Below are 19,919 nucleotides of genomic sequence, written 5' to 3'. Positions count from 1 at the left end.
TTCTTCCAGCAGTAAATATTTCTGTCTACGATTATTAAATTGTATTCCTCTTTCTTGGGAATCATTTTTTTTTTTATTTTCTAGGAGAACTTTGTGTGTTAGGAGAACAGGGGACTACCTGAAAAGAAGGCCTTCCATTAACCTAGGTGTAGTGCATTTCTATTGTGGCTATGTACACACGTCTCCCGAGATAAACGAATGAAAATCTGATGTGTATAGCAACCCGCGGCATTACAGAATAATATATGTTACTCTCCTTACTTTTAGAACTAGATATTATAGCCACCTTTTGAAAATAAATAATTCAAAATAAGCGGGTAAAAAAAGAGGTTTGCAGCTCACAAGTTTGTTGCAAAGCTTAATTATGTATTTTTGCATAGAAGATCAATACATATTTACAAACATACATCAAGTGTTATCACCTAAAGCCTGTTTAACATTTCACAGGGCTCAGGTGCTTGGTAAAGTATACATATGTGCTCCTGATTTGCCCAGAAAAAACACAAGGGGAAATAAAGGGGGACCGAATTTTGCCGTATATAATCCGACGCGCTTCGCCACGGGTTGGCTTTTTCAGGGATGTGTTAGTTAACAGGCTTAATGGTCTGTGTGTACATATGAAGAGGTATATAAAACACATTGTTGATATGGTCAACCTAAAATTTCTAAGGTACGTATACCAACATATTAGCTAGTAATGATAAAGTAGTATGTAATTGCAAAAACAAATATTCAACTAATAGTACATAAATACCCCTGGCATTGTTAATCAGTCTTCCACAGCAGATTAATGAATACCGATTGGGAAAGACCGCTGTTCACTCCCATGGAGGAGAGCAGTAGGGCCCCCTCCCTCATGGCACTGTGTGTACAACATTTGTTGGTTCCTCCACCACTGGAAATTATCACAGAAGATTGTATCCAGTCCTTTTTTGGCCATCACTCTCCTACTGAACAGTCCTAAAAAACTGCGTTTGAAATAAACTGCAGTGGAAAACACATTAAATAAACAGCATGGTATGATATGATTTTGCACAGCATCTTGGAAGCCACTAAAACTATGGTGCTAAGAAATGTTTTGGCAGCTTTAGGCTTCAAAGTCAGAATGACCCCACCAGATCTGTAATCATCGCAATACTCTGACTCTTTCCAACAAATGGATGGGCTCTTATTAGCAGGAGGTGGAAGGGGTACAAAATGTGTCAATGTCATAGGCTGGAAGTCTATGTTTGGCTTGGCTGAAAGTTAAAAAAAGGAATGGGCTAATTCACATCTTTATCATATAGTAGGATGGTGATAATTTACAGATCTGTATCAAAATGAATGACACAATGTGCAAAAAAAATCTATATTAACACTAAATTTAGTCTGCTAAGCTAAATACAACAAAAGTAGTAACCAAGGTATAATTTACTGGTGCCTTTTACCAATATAGCTACTAATTAAAACATTTCGGAATTGTACTTTTTTTTTTTTTTTAGATTAGGTTTAGATCAGATTGATACGGAGCTAAGCTATTTATAAAGAATTAGCATTGTCAGAGAAGATTGTACTCAGCATTAGTGACAGCATGACCCTTTCATGAGCACCCTGTAATCACAGCTGCACCACTCTACACCCATCCTCTGCCTCTCTCTGCTGATCAATAAAACCCTGTACATGGAGAGGAGTAACAGATGTGCTCAATGCATTTGCTGAACTCCCTGGAGATATCAATGGAGAAAGGGACATGTAAATTAGTTAAGTGATTGTCAAGGTGTCATTGACAAACACATACAGGGTTAATTAGAAGAAAGCATTTTCATGTTATATGTAGATTTTAGTTTGGCCCTTTTTAGCCCCCTAAAAAGCAATTGCATTATAGCACAGATACACCAGATGTATTAAACTGAATAATAACGTCACTAAAAGAAAGAATGCTAATACAAATTACAGATTAGAAATAGTTCCAGGTTTTTATTTTTATCTGTCAGTGTAGAATCCTGAGGATGATTTTGGTGGCGACTTGATGATTCCAATAATGGGGGTAGTAATGGTAAGTATAATACAGTATTGGGACACATGTATTCAAGTCATGGAAGGGCACTATTGTTCTCCCTACCTATAAATGAGCACTGTTTTACCCCACTCCCTGCTGGGCACCATTGGTTTCTCCAATCCTCACTGCCCTCCCACTACTTTTGTCCTACCTTCCTCTGGGTATTCACCTCTCACCTGCCATTAGGCACTATTCTTTCATCCACCACCTGATCAGCACCACTATTCTGCCCACCCATGCTGGGCACAAATGCGCTTCCATCTTCCATGAACATCCGTTTTTCCCCCTTACAAATGCAGTTTTTTTTTACTCCCAACATTAGAGAATTCTTTCTTCCACAGGCACTTTTTTTCCACCAACTAGCAACAACAGCCATTTTTTTCACCACCACAAACTACCAGCACTTTTGGCCCCACAACGGACATTGGTGTATTTTCCTCCCAAGGAAGCCTATATTACATATTCCTTATTGTGCACCTATACACTGTTTTGTATATTGTATTCTGGTTGCTACATTTTATATACTGTGTACTGTACACTAACACTTGCCCACATGAGCTTGTAATAGGTGCCAGGCATTTTCCAATGGCATCAATGTAATTTGTTTCTTTATTGTATAGACAGCATAAATCAGCTCCATTTAGCCACCCTTTGTCTTCATCATTCCAAACTGTCCCTTTTCTTCAAGTATTGTTTAAGTACAAGGTAGTATTGTCCACTTTTTAGCAGATGAGCAGAAGTATATTCCTTACAGAGGTATAGCACACAACTCTCCTATTTTAGCTTAGATATTCTTTCAAGGTTGCATAAGATTACTGTATTCTGCAGAAAGATCATATACCAGTCATAGAGGACGGGCTTTATTTCTGAAACCAACACTTAACATGATAGCATGTTACAAATACATCAATATCAGAAACCACACATTTTTTTTTAGTTTGTTCATCTTACATGTGTCTGAGACTTTACATTAGAAACCATCAGGGCAGGCACTAATAGGATTTGTTTAATGTTCTGTCTGTTGCAGCCAATGTTATTTAAATGAGTAAAATAAACAAATATAAAAATGATGACAATATATCCTGAACTACATGAAACATATTTCATACAGTATTGAATTCAGAACTTAGGATATCTTTTAAACAAAATGATATAATTATTTAGATCAAATCTCAGTGGAATAAACAATATATTCTAAACATTTCAGGTCCTAGAAGCTGTAAGAAGGATTACTTATAGATTATATATATATATATATATATATATATATATATATTTGTATTAAGGGATTATTTATGTATTTTTTACACTCCTAAATTCTGTATCAATTGATATTTAACAAACTATTGGGGTAGACACTGTGCAGGTTGTTGGCAGGTAAGCTGTTCTATGATGTGTAAAATAAATGTACTGTGATTGGTGAGATCAGTGGGAGGATGGAATGAATTAGAATTTCTAAGAGAAAAGGGTATGGTCCATTAACGGTAAGCAGCAGCTGTCTGTAGCTCTCCATTAGCTGGTAATTACCGTGGTCTGTCTTGGATGGTCTCCAAGGAGGATGTAATGCATTTATATTGGCTACAATATAGCTGTCTTTCTCTCTCTCTCCTTCCCTTTTTTTCTGACCTAGCTGTCAGTCTGCTCTGGCAATATGTGTCTGTTCTTAGAAATGATCTCATGCAGTATCTCCAAAGCGAACACATTATGAAATGAATTATGACTACAGTGTTCAACACCAATACCCTTTTGTCCATTTTTCTAGTGCATTCCTACCACCTATTTTACTTCTACTTTCCATCATCCCTGTATAAGAGAAGGCTTACCAGAAATTACATTTGAGTACTGGTTCACCATTATAGGTAATGCTCACCCGCTGCTTCTTGGATGATAAAATGTATTCAAGGTCATAGTGGACCATGACAGCCTGGAATGTCTGGTATTCCCAATGCTTTTAGTTTCTTCAGTGCCCCAGTTGAGAGTGACAGGGGGTTCAGAGAACTGGAATGCTATGTATCTTGGGCTCCCACCTAATATTTACCCAGGGCCCCATTTTGTCATGTGTGAGTATTCTTTGCAAAGTAAATTTTCACCCTATTACTAAGCCAATTAATTATTTTTGCCAAGTGAATAGTTTAAATTCATTTAGTAAATCAGCATAGTAAATATATCATTTTTGCTGCAAAAACATCTTTGTGAAAATTGCCTGATCATCTCTAAAACCTTAGATGCTCAATATTCAAGATTTAGAAAAGGCTGATGCATACACCATAAAGAGGTTCTTGTTATTGCCACCTAATCTGGAATACCTGATCCTAACTGATTGGATTAGAAGTGGAGATAGATGTAGGGTTGTAGCTATTTTTCCACATGACAAATCTGCATTTTTATTAAATTACATTATCACAAATATTGCATCATGACAATTTTGAGTCATTTGTTCAAGTTTATTACCTTAATCTGTAGTTACTGTTTGAATGGAGATCTCATGTACGTCTGTTAAAACAGGCTAAAAAAAACATAGAAATACAATTACAGTAGGGTGCACTTACTTTTTACTTGACTGTGTATAGCAATTCATCAAAAGCATTCCAGCATGAAAAGAAATAAGAAGATGAGATAGATGATGAGACACATTATCACATGTACCCTCTGCCATGGTGCTAACAAAAGCAAGGCAAAACTGGAGAAAAAAGTGTGTAAAATAAAGTCAGAACAAGATGTCTATAGTTTAAAAGTAGCCTGTGGCCCAATTCTGGGTCTATGTATGGGAATGGGTTTTTTTGGTTTATATCAGATAAAATTATTATTTCAAAAACAGAGAAATTTATGATAAACATTATTTACCATATTGCTCTAAAAACAATCTTGACATTCTCTCAATTGAACTTGAGTGCATCAGTCCAGTATCAAATTTGTCCATAAGGACAGAAAATCAAAGCATATCATCAGTTTGGCTGAATTCTTTTGGTAAATTCTGGTTTACCAATGGGTTTTGCATACGGCTTCCTCAGGGGATATATGATATTTAAAGATTCAAGGCAGTTTATTTGATATACTGAATGGGATTAGATGTGCTTTCGGGGAGATTCAGCGTGGATGTCCTTATGTGAGCTGGCAGTTCGGAATTTTTTGGCAAATTTGTTTAAAAAAATCAGACATGTCCTGATTGCACCAACACCATGCAGCAATGAGTGAGGTTAGGGGGTCAGGTCTAATATGAATGTTGATCCCCCACTGCTGGATGTGTGTAGGGAGCATTTGATGTGTGGTTCCTTCCAAGTCCCAAGCAGAGTGTGCAGTACAAGGTGTCAATTCTAACACTAAAAATAAAACTAAAACTAAAATAAACCTATTATAAAAGCAGAATTGAAGATCTGATCTAGCAGATGATAATTATACATAATTATAAAACCCAAAATGAAAGAAATCAAAGGACATGAATGCAATCAATAAAACAGCCTCAGGCTAGATTTTCGTCACACCAGATAAATGTTTGTGGTGGTATCGGATGAAATAGTTGCATCTGTACATCTGTCCCCCAATGTCAATTTGTGATGAATCTTAGCTGATCATTGAATATCCAACAACTAATAACTGCTGGTGTTTTCTATGGAACAGAATGCAGCTCCCCCCCTTTTCATTAAACAAACAACAAACATCATTATAGTTGGCTCAGTTGTTTCAAATGATAATTAGTGCACATGTATGCATAGCTTTGGTATAATCATCTGACATAATGTCCAATATCTGTAATTGTAAAACATTTTTCTGCCATATATACAACCTTTAACTTACTTTTCTTTGTTTAATAAAAATGATTTGGTAATAAAGCTTAGTCTCTGACTACAAAAAGGAAGTCTTTGAGGTTACAATCTCCTGATCCTGTGTTATCCCAAGATTAGGTATACATTGATTGTGTGTGGAATAAATTATGTCTGCTTTGTATCATGGCACCCACTGTACTGTAATTTATCAGCTCACCTATTTTGAAATGATTATGGTCCATGACTGCGGTATACCAGAGTTCCATATACTTATTGTTTAACCACAAACACCCTCTAATTCCCCATAAAAAACACAACACCCTCTCTTTAAGGAAATGGCTGGCAGGTCTTTTATTAAATATTCTTATTATTCTTATTTGAATATAAAACAACAACAACAGCATAAAACCAATCACAAAATAATGATGACAAAACATTTTTTATTTTTCCTGCTTAGGCCTCCATTACCACTTGGGAACTGCTCCAACATGATATTGTTGCTCCTAGCCGCCCTATCACCCAGCTCAGGAATGATATCATAACTACTCAAAGCATATCCCAAACTAAGTTTTAAACTCTTCTTCACACCAGTCAGGTGACTCCACACCAAAGAAGGGTCCCCAACCCTACTTATAATGCCACCAGAACACACTCCCCTCGATGACCCTCAAAGCTGGTAGAATCACATGGCCTCAGCTCTGATCCCCTAATCTTATATCATCTTACTCCACCCTCTACCCCTGCCCTTTTACCAATGCCCAGGCTGACTTTTACCAACCAGCTCGGCCACCCTTACCTTGGATCTTGGCATTTATGTGACATTACATTCAACATCTGAAATCTATTCTGGGTGTGTCGGATGTCTGTACTCACCACCACATGCTGTGATTCCACTTGCCAGCTGCTATGTTATTAATGTGTCTCTATACATAAATCTTAGTATATTGTAACCCTCTCATCCTTACCCTAAAAACATACTTATCCGGTGATACATTGCGATACCCTGCACCAAGTGCACATGGCTATTTGTCCCAAGATGGATGATAACTGGCTACAATGGTGGTACAAAACTACTCTCACATGGCTCAGCTGAACAGATGTCTGATCGCGTGGTGTTATGAGGTTAACCCCTTGTCTGGTGAACCTTTAGCAGCACAATGATATCAGTGTTATAAATGGTCTGCAATAAATGCTAATAAATGTCATGACCCTTTATTGCTAATGAGCGAGCTTTAACGGGAACTAAAATATTTACTTTTATGGTTATATGATGATTTTCGTTGCAACGTTTCTCTAAAAAACTTAACATAAAAATGAAAGCATTGTCAGTGAGCAAAGAGATGGTAGTGATTTGGGTCTTTGGTAGCCATATTCCTGTGATAAATTTGTGATATTCTTGCTGATTAATCTCTCTCCCTTTTGTTCTCAGATATTCCATGCTTTACTGAAAAATTGCAAACAATCCACTTAATCACTACAAATGTATTCAACTGTACTAATTCATCTGTATATTTTTCACAAAACCTGAAAGCTAAATAATACTATACCCTAAATATCACTTAGGCTTAAAATTTATTAGAGCAGCTTTGTGTTAAAATAATTAATGTAGAGAACAAGTATTTCAAATTCATAAAGTTTATTATACGTAGTTACTTTGATTTTGCTGTATCATTTTCCAGGCATTTGCAATTAAGCATAAAGAAAGTCACCAAGTTCTGTCTCAGCAGCATTGGCAAGAGATTCAGGCAGTTCAGCACTATGGGGTGTGGTAGGATGGAGACTCAGCCTCCCCCTCTCCCTCATCCCTACATAATAGAAACATGGTCCCATAAGGAGGGGCAGTCACTGCCTTATAAAGCAGCTCACAGAAGTCCCAGTCTTTCCTCTCAGCATCCCAGAACAAGCAATACAAAGCATCTTTCCAGAGTAATAAAGAGCAGAAAGCAACTCTGTCATCATGAGCCACTCTGGATTAAGATCCACATCATCCACCTCATACCGCCGCACTTTTGGGGCTCCTCTTCTGTCCCCAGTGTCTTACTCCTCTTCTTCTAGATTCTCAGGTTCTAGGCACTTTGCTAGCCCCTCTCCTGTTTCCTCTACCCGTTCCTCATCCGCCTACAGAGTGAGGTCCAGCACTCCAGTCCGAGTTGGTTTGGACCGGCTGGACTTCTCAGTGGCCGAAGCTCTCAATCAAGAGTTCCTGACCACCCGCAGCAATGAGAAGGCTGAACTTCAGGAACTGAATGACCGCTTCGCCAGCTTTATAGAAAAAGTCCGCTACCTGGAGCAACAAAATGCAGTGCTGGTCACAGAAATCAACCAAGCCAGGTCCAAGGAGCCCACCAGGGCAGCCGATTTGTGCCAGCAAGAGCTCAGGGAGCTCCGAAGACAGCTGGATGCCCTGGGTAAGGACAGGGACCGCATTCAGGTGGAGAGAGACAACCTGGCGGAGGACCTGAACCTGATTAAGCAGAGGTAAGAGTCTCTGGGATGGGCAGGATGTGTGCATGGCACTAGGTATTGCAAAAAAAAACATCAGAAAACCAATTCCTGAACCAACTGTGTCTAAATAATATGGCTAAAATTATTATTCCTAAAATTATGCTATTTTACTGTACACTCCAAGAATGTTTTTGCCATGGATCGGTGGAACTCAACATTTCGACAAGTAAACTCCAGTTTTTTTCCATTTTCCAATTTGTATAAATTAAAGATATTTTTGTAAATAGGAAAATTTAATAAATTGTTCGGCCAGGTTAAAAATCAGTTCTAGGCAGGTATGCTTTAAACATCTTCTATTTAAAACTCTTCCAATTATTTTTTAATACAGGTGGCATACCTACCTAACATATATATATATATATATAGAGGCAATAAATAAGCCCAATTATAGTATTGTAGTATTGCTAATATTTAAGACTTTAGCAGGTCCAGTTTAAAAAAAAGCTCCAGTTTATGTACTTTAGCCTTTTGAATTTAATTGATCTTTAAGAGAGATACACATAAACTAAAATTAGGGACGCTTATTTAAATGTGTTTTGCTCACATTGACTGTCTATCATGTTTGGTCACTTCCTAGACATTGCAAAGGGTACAGATGTTCCCAAAACACACAATAACAAGTTATTCAAGTTAGAACTTAATTCCCAAACACTGTAGTTCAGACTGTAATGTGCTACCTACATTCAGTTTAAGATATCATACTAGTGTGTTTTGTACGTGCTGGATAATAAATCATAATTAAATCATAACAATTAAATCATAATGAATAATATTCTTTTTTTGAAGGAATAAGAAGCATGTGTGCTGCATTGATACACCCTTTATATAGATGCATTATAGGAGAACTTTAACTTCGTCCTGCATATTATTTCCAGGCTTATCCACCAGTAGTATTATCAGATCCACACAACTATTTGTAAAAACAACAATGTATTAAAATACAATAAAAAAAAAAGTTAGTTTTCCCTTTCCATAGGAATTCAAGCCCAGCAAGTTCTACAAAATGGTTGGACAAATTCAACATTTAAACCTGTACTTAATCTCTATTGTTATCTCCATCCACTAGTTAACAATTGTTTCTTTGCCGTCTTGCTTGCAAATGATGTATTTTGATAAATTAAATGAGGAAACCTTATTGCATCCTTGGAATCCAGACTCTGGTGTATGATGTAATGAGAGACAGAGCGCCCCCAGCAGGTAAACCACTGACTGAACAGAAACTTCCCTTATAAAGGGTGTGGTTCTATGAGGATATGTCAACAAGTGGACTGACAAAGTCACTGTTTGTATGTTACCTTCCCTTCATCCCCCTCAGTAAAGCTTGTACCATAAATAGTAAATAAAACAATTGATTTTGGTTAGAAAGGAGTGCTATACTTTCTTACAACCTAAATAACATAAATACTTGACATCATTAATTACTTAATTTTTTGGGAAAGTGAAATTCCCCATAAAGGGACAAACAAAAGTAGCCAATATAAGCAGTACATTTGTAAAATATGACCATCATAACATGCAAGGTATAAATGTCATGTACATTTGTTTCTTCTTTCAAGCTTTCACTAAAGAGTTTTGACAAGAGGCACCCAGTTACCAAGCAGCCTTTGTCCCTTTTGTTCTCTTCTTCTTCCCAAGGAAATATTCTATCCTGAAAGAAAGCTTAGGTATTTCCTTTGTATTGTGAAAAGAAGCTGCACTAGCACTGTTTTAGAGGTCATTACAAGTGGTCGTTATTTTATTTGAGCTATGATGTGCAGATATCTAAAGACATGGCTAGTCTCATTTTTTATTTACATTAAAATTTTAATGTATTACTAATTGTATTAAAGTGTATTACTTGATAAAAAACGTATATGGTGTTAAAGAACTAGAGATGAGTTAGAACAAAGCCAGGTTACATGAAGCGAAGATGATGGAATGGTTGGCATGCATCCATTTCACTGTCTATACAGACACTACCACTAGTGAAGTTGCGCATTTGAGAAAGACATCAGTAAAGAAAGAAATAATACTGCATTGTCATCCCTACTCTGTTCAGTCTATTGGCAAAAAGCAAATTTGCATATGCATTAGGATATTATTATAAAAAAAGGTTTATGGCAATCAATGTAGTGACAATGCTTCCTGTTATTTCCAGAAATGACAAGGTGCAAAGTAGTTGTTTGGTAAAAAGTACCATGTATGAATAAAGCAAATTACTTTATTTCAGTGAATGCCATGGACATCTTTTTTATGTTCTATAGGTCCACCTTAATAATTTATAAACTCTGAACTAAACCCACCCAGGGAAAGGATGATCATTGCTCTATCAATCCAATCAGCAATGACAAGTAAAAATTAAGATGTTAATGACCTTTTTAAATAATATCTTTTTCTTTCATTTGCATACCTTACATTATTTATTGGATTTCATGATTTGCCTGTACTGCACTGGTTTTCTGTGCTGCTTTATGCAATGCAAACAGATTCTAAAATCCATTAAATTAAAGGGACAGGGCAAGGACAGTAAAGGAGAGAAGACAATGCTGGATGTCCTTTATCCAGGGAATTAAATCTACAATGTGCAGTGAAATCAGATTAAGCTATTTACAGAATTGCAAGACTGAATTTAAGGCTTCAGCATTCAGCATTAACAAAAGACTAGAGGTCCCACAGTTAGCCTATGCAGGCAATAGCCATCATATCTACAGGTATTAGTGAATAAATCAAGTTCCATCAAATTTAACCCCACAGATCCTGCAGCTTTGATTCAGAAGAGAGCAAAACAAAAATATCTGGGCAACAAATGTGTCAGACAAGGAAGCATTCGTCATGGGCCCCGAAAAACTATTTTTATATTTCCCTGGATAAAATATTCCTTTTTTGGTTAGCAAGTATAAGTGAATCTAATAAGTTCCAGGAAAATCATACATTACCATCCAATATCAATGTCATTACTGTTCAATGATTCTTGGGGGAATTTGTGAATAACTATATTGGATATTGTAGGTTTATTACTGGCAGCATCTGGTGATACTTTTATACCCCCAAAATTTTCCAAAATCAAAAAGATCTTTCAGGAATCAGATCATGACCATAAAGCTATTGCCTTCTGATCTCTATGACCTCTATCTGAAAAGCAGCAATTAGTATTCTCATCTCTGTCAAAAGAGAACACACCACAAAAAGTGGTATTAGGGGCTTCTTATTTTGGCATTCAGAGCAACAGTTTCCAATTAACAATATAACAATATTGACAAGCATTCACATTTTATTTTTGATAAAAAAAATACCCTTTGTGGGTTTATATATGAGAATAAATTGGAATGATGTGTATCTTTATTACCTCATTTCTGTTTACAGGTTTGAGGAAGAAATACACAAAAGAGAAGATGCAGAGAACAACCTTGTTCTGTTCAGGAAGGTAAGTCATACACATCAAAGACGTTATAGTTATTAAAGTAAATTGCTGCCTGGTGACATTTGTGTTTTATATTCTTCTTGGGGTGTGGGGTGGGGGTGATCTTTTCATCTGAAGAAAGAATGACCTAATCTCACATGTATCACTGCTAGTGATGAGCAAGGAGCTATGCAAGTTGTTGTTATGGGGAGACCAGTGCAAGGACAGACAGATAGCTTTATAGACATTGTTCTGATGTAAATGGGTAACTTGCTCATGACTGTTATAAGTAAGATATAAAAAACCAGATTACCAGTATGGCAAATCAGTAATCTCTTTGTTGGTTACCTTGTAGGATGTGGATGACGCTACCTTGTCTCGTCTAGAGCTAGAAAGAAAAATTGAGTCCCTTATGGATGAAATCGAATTCCTGAAGAAACTTCATGAGGAGGTATGTATGGGATAAACCAATATGATGAGGATGAAATTTATAAAAGCATCAATAACTATGGAACCGTTTCTTAATTTTTCTAAAAATATACAGATTTCAGAATAATACAAACAAGATGCAATTTGGAAACATATACATGTAGGAGTGTATTTATAAATTATTTCCATGTTAGCTTGACCTAGATTCAGCAATTTATTCAATAGATATAGAATTTACTATTTACTTTTGTTACTTTGACTGTAAATTTACTATTGTGACTGCTTTTAATAATTGTCCATTAGCAGAATCGGCCTTGGTTTTGATACTCAATAAAACCAGCAATGCATAGGAATTCACAGGGCTGTAAACATGCATCATGTACAATTTTTAGTCAAAATGCCAAATGTTATTGGAGGCCACATTAAACCTCATATTCAAAAACATATTAGGGCCACTAGTGCAATTTTATAAATTACTGGAATGGCAAAAGAAATACACAGGCTAATTTTTATTCTTCTACTGCTGCTTGTACTAATACCTGTTCCATAAAACTGTTATGCCTTTGGGATGCATACAGTACATAATCTCCAGGTATACCAAAGAAGCTTTAATATTACTGATGTTAGTAAAGCGCAAACTTCTGTCTAGGTTCCCCTACTTAAAAAAAAAAACATAATACAATTGTTTATGTCTATTATTATTTTCATAATTTCAGCTGAAATATTTAATGTTCATTTATAGTATACATAAGAAACAAGGCTGTCCTTCAGTGGGTCGTATATTTGGATTTTTGATGAAAAGTCCATAAATAATGGAGTAATATCTGCTAAATGTTTTATATTTTACATCTTAATCTTATTGTTAATAATCCATATGTCTCCTGTCCTGCATATCCCAGACTCACTAATACCTACCATTCTTCTGTCCTGCATAGACTTGCCCTCATCATACAGAAGCTGGTTATAGGTAAGATAGGGCCCAAATGCAGAGAACAGGAGAAATGTTGACTATTAAAAATTAGGATATTAATAAATATTACCATTAATTATTTTCAGTAAAGCTAGACTAACTGGAGATTACTGTGTATCACAAGGTTTGCAGAACCTGTGTGTAACAAGGTTTCCTCATTTCCTAAACTTCAGCTTTAAAGTAGAAATATGGCCTCCTATTAAAAATATGTACTGCAGTAGTTGATTATAGGTGGGTCTGCATTTATAGGTTTCCGTTCCTCTTCAAAGTCTGCCAGTGAGGTTTACCCAATGCACCCTCTTACAGTGGTATGCCAAGGATGCCACTCTCATGTAGGCTGCGACCTATTGCATTACAGAGCAATGTAAAAATGTTGAAGGGGCATGGCATTGTCACGGCAGATTCACAAGCCTCTAGCCTGCCAGTTAGCATTTGCCTATACCTAGTCGTGCAAGGAAGTTATTTGTTTGTTATGAGGCATGTGCATCACATAGTAACTGGATTTAGTATTTGTTGGAATTGGCATAAGGAAGCTTTTAGTTGTATTTCATCAATACGTGATTAATGCCTATAAACCTGTTCCATTCTTTATTATCTCATGTTGTATATTACATCCTTTTTATATGTAGGAACTTCAAGATGTGCATGTGTCAGTGCAAGCCCCATCAGTTCACCTGGAGGTTGAAGCTAAAAAGCAGCCGGATCTTACATCTGCTCTTCGTGATATCCGTAGCCAGTATGAGACCATCGCTGCTAAGAATCTGCAGGAATCTGAGGAATGGTACAAGTCTAAGGTATGAACTGCAAAACAAACATGATGATAATACATGACAGTGATGATAATTGACACAAACCCAGGATAGTACAGGTCCTCATATATTACAAGGTTCAATATGTATTACCAAAAAACATTCTATAATAATGAATATTGTATTTGTATCTTTGAGATAGTACTATATTATCACTGGTTTACTTGCAAGCACAGAAAACAATCGCTAAACATTATTTAGAAAATGATGGCAACCATTAGGTAGCTGAATGCAGTCACAGTTTAGGCTGCCACTGCTGAACTGTTGTTTTGACTGCAGATTGCTACAGATAGCCATGCCATGGCATTTTAGTTGGGGGTCAGCAATACATGCATTGATATTTTGTTCAGTCTCAGTACAGGTTTTCTATAATAATTAGAATTTTATAATTTAGCTGTTAGTCAACATAGATCATTAAAGTACAGTTATTGTTTGGTTCTGTAGCTTAGTTATCATTAATGGTAATAATAATAATAGACTTGCATTCTGCTTTTTATTGTACAAATGATGCACTCTATCAGTATGCTAGTTATAACATTATAGTTTTAAATAAATTATAGTTTTAATTAAAATCGGTTCTATAAAAGGCTCTGTGGGGACAGCAATACCAGTGGTGACATTATTAAGCACCTTATACTCATCATTACTATTCAAATACATATTTATAATAAATGAACATGAATTTTTCATGCATTCTATGGAACAGATTGCTGATCTGTCAGATGCTGCAAACCGTAATAATGAAGCACTGCGTCAGGCCAAGCAGGAGATGAATGAATCACGACGACATGTCCAAAGTTTGACTTGTGAGGTCGATGGGCTGAAAGGGACAGTAAGTAACCTCAATTCAAGATCAGAATTGTTTGATTTATAGTGATGAATACATTCAGAAAACTTAGTAAGCAGAACCTTGATGGATATCTTGTCACTGATATGTCATGTCATCCTTTGCAGAATGAAGCTCTGCTGCGTCAGATGAAGAACATGGAGGAACAGTTTGGGGTTGAAGCAGCAAATTACCAGGATAATATTGGACGACTAGAGCAGGAGGTGCAGCATATGAAGGAAGAAATGGCACGTCACTTGAGGGAATACCAAGACCTGCTCAATGTTAAAATGGCATTAGATATTGAGATTGCAACCTACAGAAAACTTCTTGAAGGAGAAGAAAGCAGGTGAGATGAAATGTACACCGGATAAACATGTACATAAATAATTCTTATTATAATAATATTATATTATGTTCCTCTACTGCTGCATTTATCACTGAATAAGACAGTAGATACTACTGATATAATATCACAGCTGCTGGGAACATGATATATTTGTAGCTAATTCACATAATTATTGAAAAGTTTGTCTGATATTAAATATGACTATGAAAGTTTTAGATGCCTGCTATACAAATGTTCCCTGATCATATTACACATATATATATGCATGTAGGCTTCTTGTATTCCAGGCAGTGCAATTAGCATCCCTGCTAAATCAATTTCAGAATATATGATATGCAGAGGGCAGAGTGTCAATGAATTCCCATAGGTGCTGAGTTTACTTAGCCTACTAATAAACCGCTAATCATTCAAATATCCATTGAGACCGTGTTTAATGCACTCTGATTGGACAGGGGAGAGATGGAAATTGTTTAAGATGTCAGGATCCAATATCAAAGTGAAGCTTAATCTGAGAAGTGCCCATAAACCTTGCAAAGTCTGCTACTAGCCTGATGTTAACCCTTAAAATGTTAAACATAAAATATGGGTTTACTTTGGATATACAATTGGTACTATTGAGCCTATTAAATGGAACAGCACTCATAACATAGAAATTAATGGTGAACTATGTGTGTATTATTAATCATATATATGAAAAAACATATATTCTAATGACATGTCTTATATTTCAGGATTTCTGTTCCCATTCACTCACTGACTTCTCTTAGTATTAAAACTCCAGGTTAGTACTTTGAAATAAACAATTACTTATTTACTTTTAGGCCCAGCACAATAATTTTTACTTCCAGTCTGATTTCTGTTCTAATAAAAGTATTGCATCTGAAATCACATCTGAAGGAAAGCCAGCAGCTAACAAATCAGAGGCTACCATATTTTTGGTTTCGACATGGACATGGATAGTTCAGACATATCATGTTTATAAATGACCAGATCTTCTTGCAATTCAGATCACTTTACAGCTAATAAAATGATTAGAAAGGCAGAGTATTGCAGTCATGTATGCAGTGTTTTGTGATATCCAACAGACTAATGGAACTACTGATTGAAAATACATTTGGATAGGTTGCTCATGGGAGTGATCCAGCAAACCTGGAATGAATTGCTTAAAATCATTTGCTGGTAATTGGCAAATGTTTTCAATACTAGTCCAGATCCGTTCCAGTCTTAGAGAGCTTTGATAAATCATTTTATGTAGCTTGGGATCTTTCTAAAGATATCTTTTTTCTAGTTATCTCTTACTTCAATACCTTGTTAGTTATTGACTAACAACTAGCACTGAGCCAGTCCTTTATAAACTCTCCTGATCTGCAAGTTTCATACAGAGTAGTATTGGGGCTAGAAGAATTACTGCCAGGGAACTAGCATTTCCAGACGTACAGGGTAGCAATGGCAGCTCATATATTTATTTCAGTATGTTACGTATACAATTTCTTAAAATTACTTAATTTAATTACCTAGTGCATCAGCTTACTGACATTCTCACATAGCTGGACTATCTGTTGTGTGTTCACTGTAACTTTTAGGTGGGTGACACCGAGAGTTCCATTAGAGCTACCATAATCTATATGATGCTGAACCTCATATAGGACTGAATAAACAGTTTGAAATAAAATCCTCTAAAATGGATTCATGGTTTTTCACACAATGATCATATACGTCTTTTTTGTCCCCTCAGTACCTCATGAATTAGATCACAGCTCTGAAATTACTACCAGGAAAACTGTTGTCATTAAAACTATTGAGACAAGAGATGGAGAGGTGAGTTGTATTGCAAATAGCAGCATGTATTAGCAGAAATAATACAATGTGACTGGTTAAACAACCAATCAAATTAAATAAATAACGTAGCAGGCATCATTATTTCACAACTGTAGACTTATTTGGCTATAATGTCTGTTGAATCAAAGCACACTCCAGTCCTTCAAATAATTGCCTATACAAATCCAAAAGTTGGATAGGAGTAGTGTATTGAGGTATTGTGTTTGACATTTTTAGGAAGATTTCAGACCACTGGCATGCTTGTTTTGGAGCCTTGAGGTCTGTTCCAATGTAGGAACGATGGATGTCTTTGGGTAGTCTTTTGCCATTATCCTCAGCCCACTGCAGTCTTCCAGAAATATTTATGGAAGTAGGCATAGTTCGAGGGAAGAAGGTCACATAGCACCATATAACCTGCTAGTACTACGCAGAGGCTGCTAAACTAGGAATGATAACAATAATTATATGAAAATTGTGTTAGGTTGACTTCAGCAAAGAAATAATGTCTCCTAAATCACATTTAGGAGTTCACAGAATACAAAATAGGTGCAGTTGGTATCCAGATGGTGGGCTTGCTAAACTGATGCAGGCATTTGTACATTTTCTATAACTTGTCCATGTTTGTAAACAGCAGGTGGTAACTGAATCCAGGAAGGAGCAACCATCTGAAGGGGAGAAGTGAAAAGCTACCTGGCTGAAGAATGTCCTAACACCTCTAAATATCCTAAGCCTAGAGATCGATGAGCGGCCTGTGCTATTCTGAGTGACTTTTATTTTGGTTTAAGTGTCTTATGTACTAGGTTTAACCAATATCCACATACATCATGGTAAACCACCTCTTAAGTGCCTGTGTCCCAGACTGTGATGTCACTTATTTTCTACTCTAATACCTTCTCACACTTTACTTAAGAGCATTGTACCACCATTGTAAAGTAACCAAACACTTGATCCATCTACATATATTGGTATATGAGTGAGATGATGTTCTGTTGGCATATGTACTGGCAAAAATGGTACTTATTTGTGTCTTTAAACTATAAAAACATAGCAGACTCTTCTATGATTAGCAGTATTATTTACCTGTGCTGGCCCTTGCTGCCCTTGTTGAAATACACTTGAAATTCAAGCTTGCTGGTTGGTTTTGAGCTATAACTGCTGCTCAAGACAAGAATATTGTTAAAGATGTGATAGCTGTAAAGCGACTTTGGTGCTATACAATCCCTGCCTTGTTGCATTGGTTGGGACAATATACGTATGCCTTGTAGCAATGTACATGTGCCATGTCTGCTTAACCAGCTAATAAAATAATAGCAGCAATCAAACAGAGTTTATGCATATTTATTGGGTGTGTACATTTTTTATTTATATTTGCTTCAGTTTTTTTCTTAATTCCACTAAAATGACTTAAATTCCACTTAATTTTAATCTCTCACTGTAAAGTAACTGTGCTAGATGAGCAGATGTTACAGCTCATAGAAGGATATGAATATAGAAAGAGTTAAGAACAAAAAAAACTTTCCTGTCATTACAGTCCTTTGGGATGATCTTATTTTCCAGATATTCTACCTTAGACATAATGGGCCTGATTTAATAAAGCTTTCCAAGATTGGAGAGGATACACTTTCATCAGTCAAGCTAGGCAATAAGAAAGAAACCCTGGAATAGTTTTGATCCAGGATTGAAAACTTCATAACAAATAGCAAATGATTTTAGGAAATCCTTTCCAGGTTTGCTGGATCACCCAGCTTCACTGATGAAATTGTATCCTTTCCAGGCTTGGGGAGTTTTAATAAATCAGGCCCAATGTTTTCTACAATCACAGCCGTTTTTTTACATCTGTCACACCTTCGCATAAACATGCCTGGAAACTTAATGGGCTTTGAGTGGAGTTGACGAAGTTGGATTACTCCTTTTTGGCAGAGCACAGACCAAGATGGTCCTGGAGAAAGAATTCTTCCTTTGCCTCCGATGGAAGCTTAGTTTGATTAGAGGAGTGTAGCTCTACCTAGAATAGGCCTCAGTACGGGTACCCACTGTGGAGTAAGCCCTGTCCCTTTTTCCACCCCCCCCCCGGTAATCATATAAAAGGCAGTATCTGGCCATAGCACACAGTATCATCTATAGAATAACTTACCTGATAAAAAAAGTATCAATAGTGATTTTTCTAAAAACACACATGTAATTCTTTACAAGTGCTCACTTTGTCACTTTAAACTCAAAAATGAGATAGCCCAACTTTTCCTGATCTAAGCAGGTAACATTTTGTTGCTGGAAAAGAAGTGTTCTCATATAGCAAGAATGTGTATGAGCTTACAAGACTGAACAATGCAGTTCTTACCTCTCTGTATCATGTTCTACCTCGATATCTAGGATCCAGGACTACAAGGAGCAATTCTCTGCAGTCTAAACTGCTTTGCTCTCTGCCTTTACTATAAAATGGAATATTTCTTTACAGGGGTGTGAAAAGTGTAATAAAGATATGTAAAAGTTCCAAACTGCATGGGTACAATAAGGTGCACTTATGTAGCATTCACTGCTCCTCATGACCAAGAACACTTTTAATGTTACCCTAAATATGAGCATTCTATGCACGTGCAAATGAAGTATGTATCCACATTGGCAATTTAGTTGCTGGCTTTCAAAATGTATGAAGATTTCCAGAGGGGACAACTATGCAGGGAGTAGACCATTGGTAAGGTTTCCCTGCTTTCCATCAGTTTGCTATATTTCATGTGTCTTTTATATGTTGGTGCTATATGTGATGGAGTACAAGGAGAACAAGGTGGTGGTCTTTACATTTTTTTTTTTAGCTCTATACTATTAGGTTTTAAAATACAATTTTTACAAAGCATACATAGGTCCATGTGAAGACAAGCAACATAAATCTATACAAGGTTACCAGCCCCTCAAACTTTTTTTGCAGACAAAATGTAAAAATTGAACATGATACTTTTTCTACTAACAACTTTTAATATGACAGAAACACCTATGTGTTACTACTAGTAAAAAACTTTATGCAAAAGTTCACTTTC

The 19,919-nt window shown here is 36.3% G+C and overlaps 1 protein-coding gene across 1 annotated transcript; it reads left to right on the top strand.

Annotated features, from left to right (window-relative positions):
• The first annotated feature begins 7,657 nt into the window (after positions 1-7,657).
• On the top strand, positions 7,658-17,699 carry PRPH (peripherin). The gene is made up of 9 exons (XM_072409212.1): positions 7,658-8,280; positions 11,650-11,710; positions 12,042-12,137; positions 13,715-13,879; positions 14,601-14,726; positions 14,849-15,069; positions 15,801-15,850; positions 16,805-16,887; positions 17,519-17,699. The coding sequence occupies exons 1-9, from the start codon at positions 7,760-7,762 to the stop codon at positions 17,567-17,569; spliced, it is 1,374 nt and encodes a 457-aa protein (XP_072265313.1). The 5' UTR covers positions 7,658-7,759; the 3' UTR covers positions 17,570-17,699.
• Positions 17,700-19,919: the final 2,220 nt, after the last annotated feature.

This window comes from Pyxicephalus adspersus, chromosome 1 (assembly GCF_032062135.1).
Source record: "Pyxicephalus adspersus chromosome 1, UCB_Pads_2.0, whole genome shotgun sequence".
Taxonomy (NCBI): domain Eukaryota; kingdom Metazoa; phylum Chordata; class Amphibia; order Anura; family Pyxicephalidae; genus Pyxicephalus; species Pyxicephalus adspersus.
This window is presented reverse-complemented; position numbering and strand designations above follow the sequence as displayed.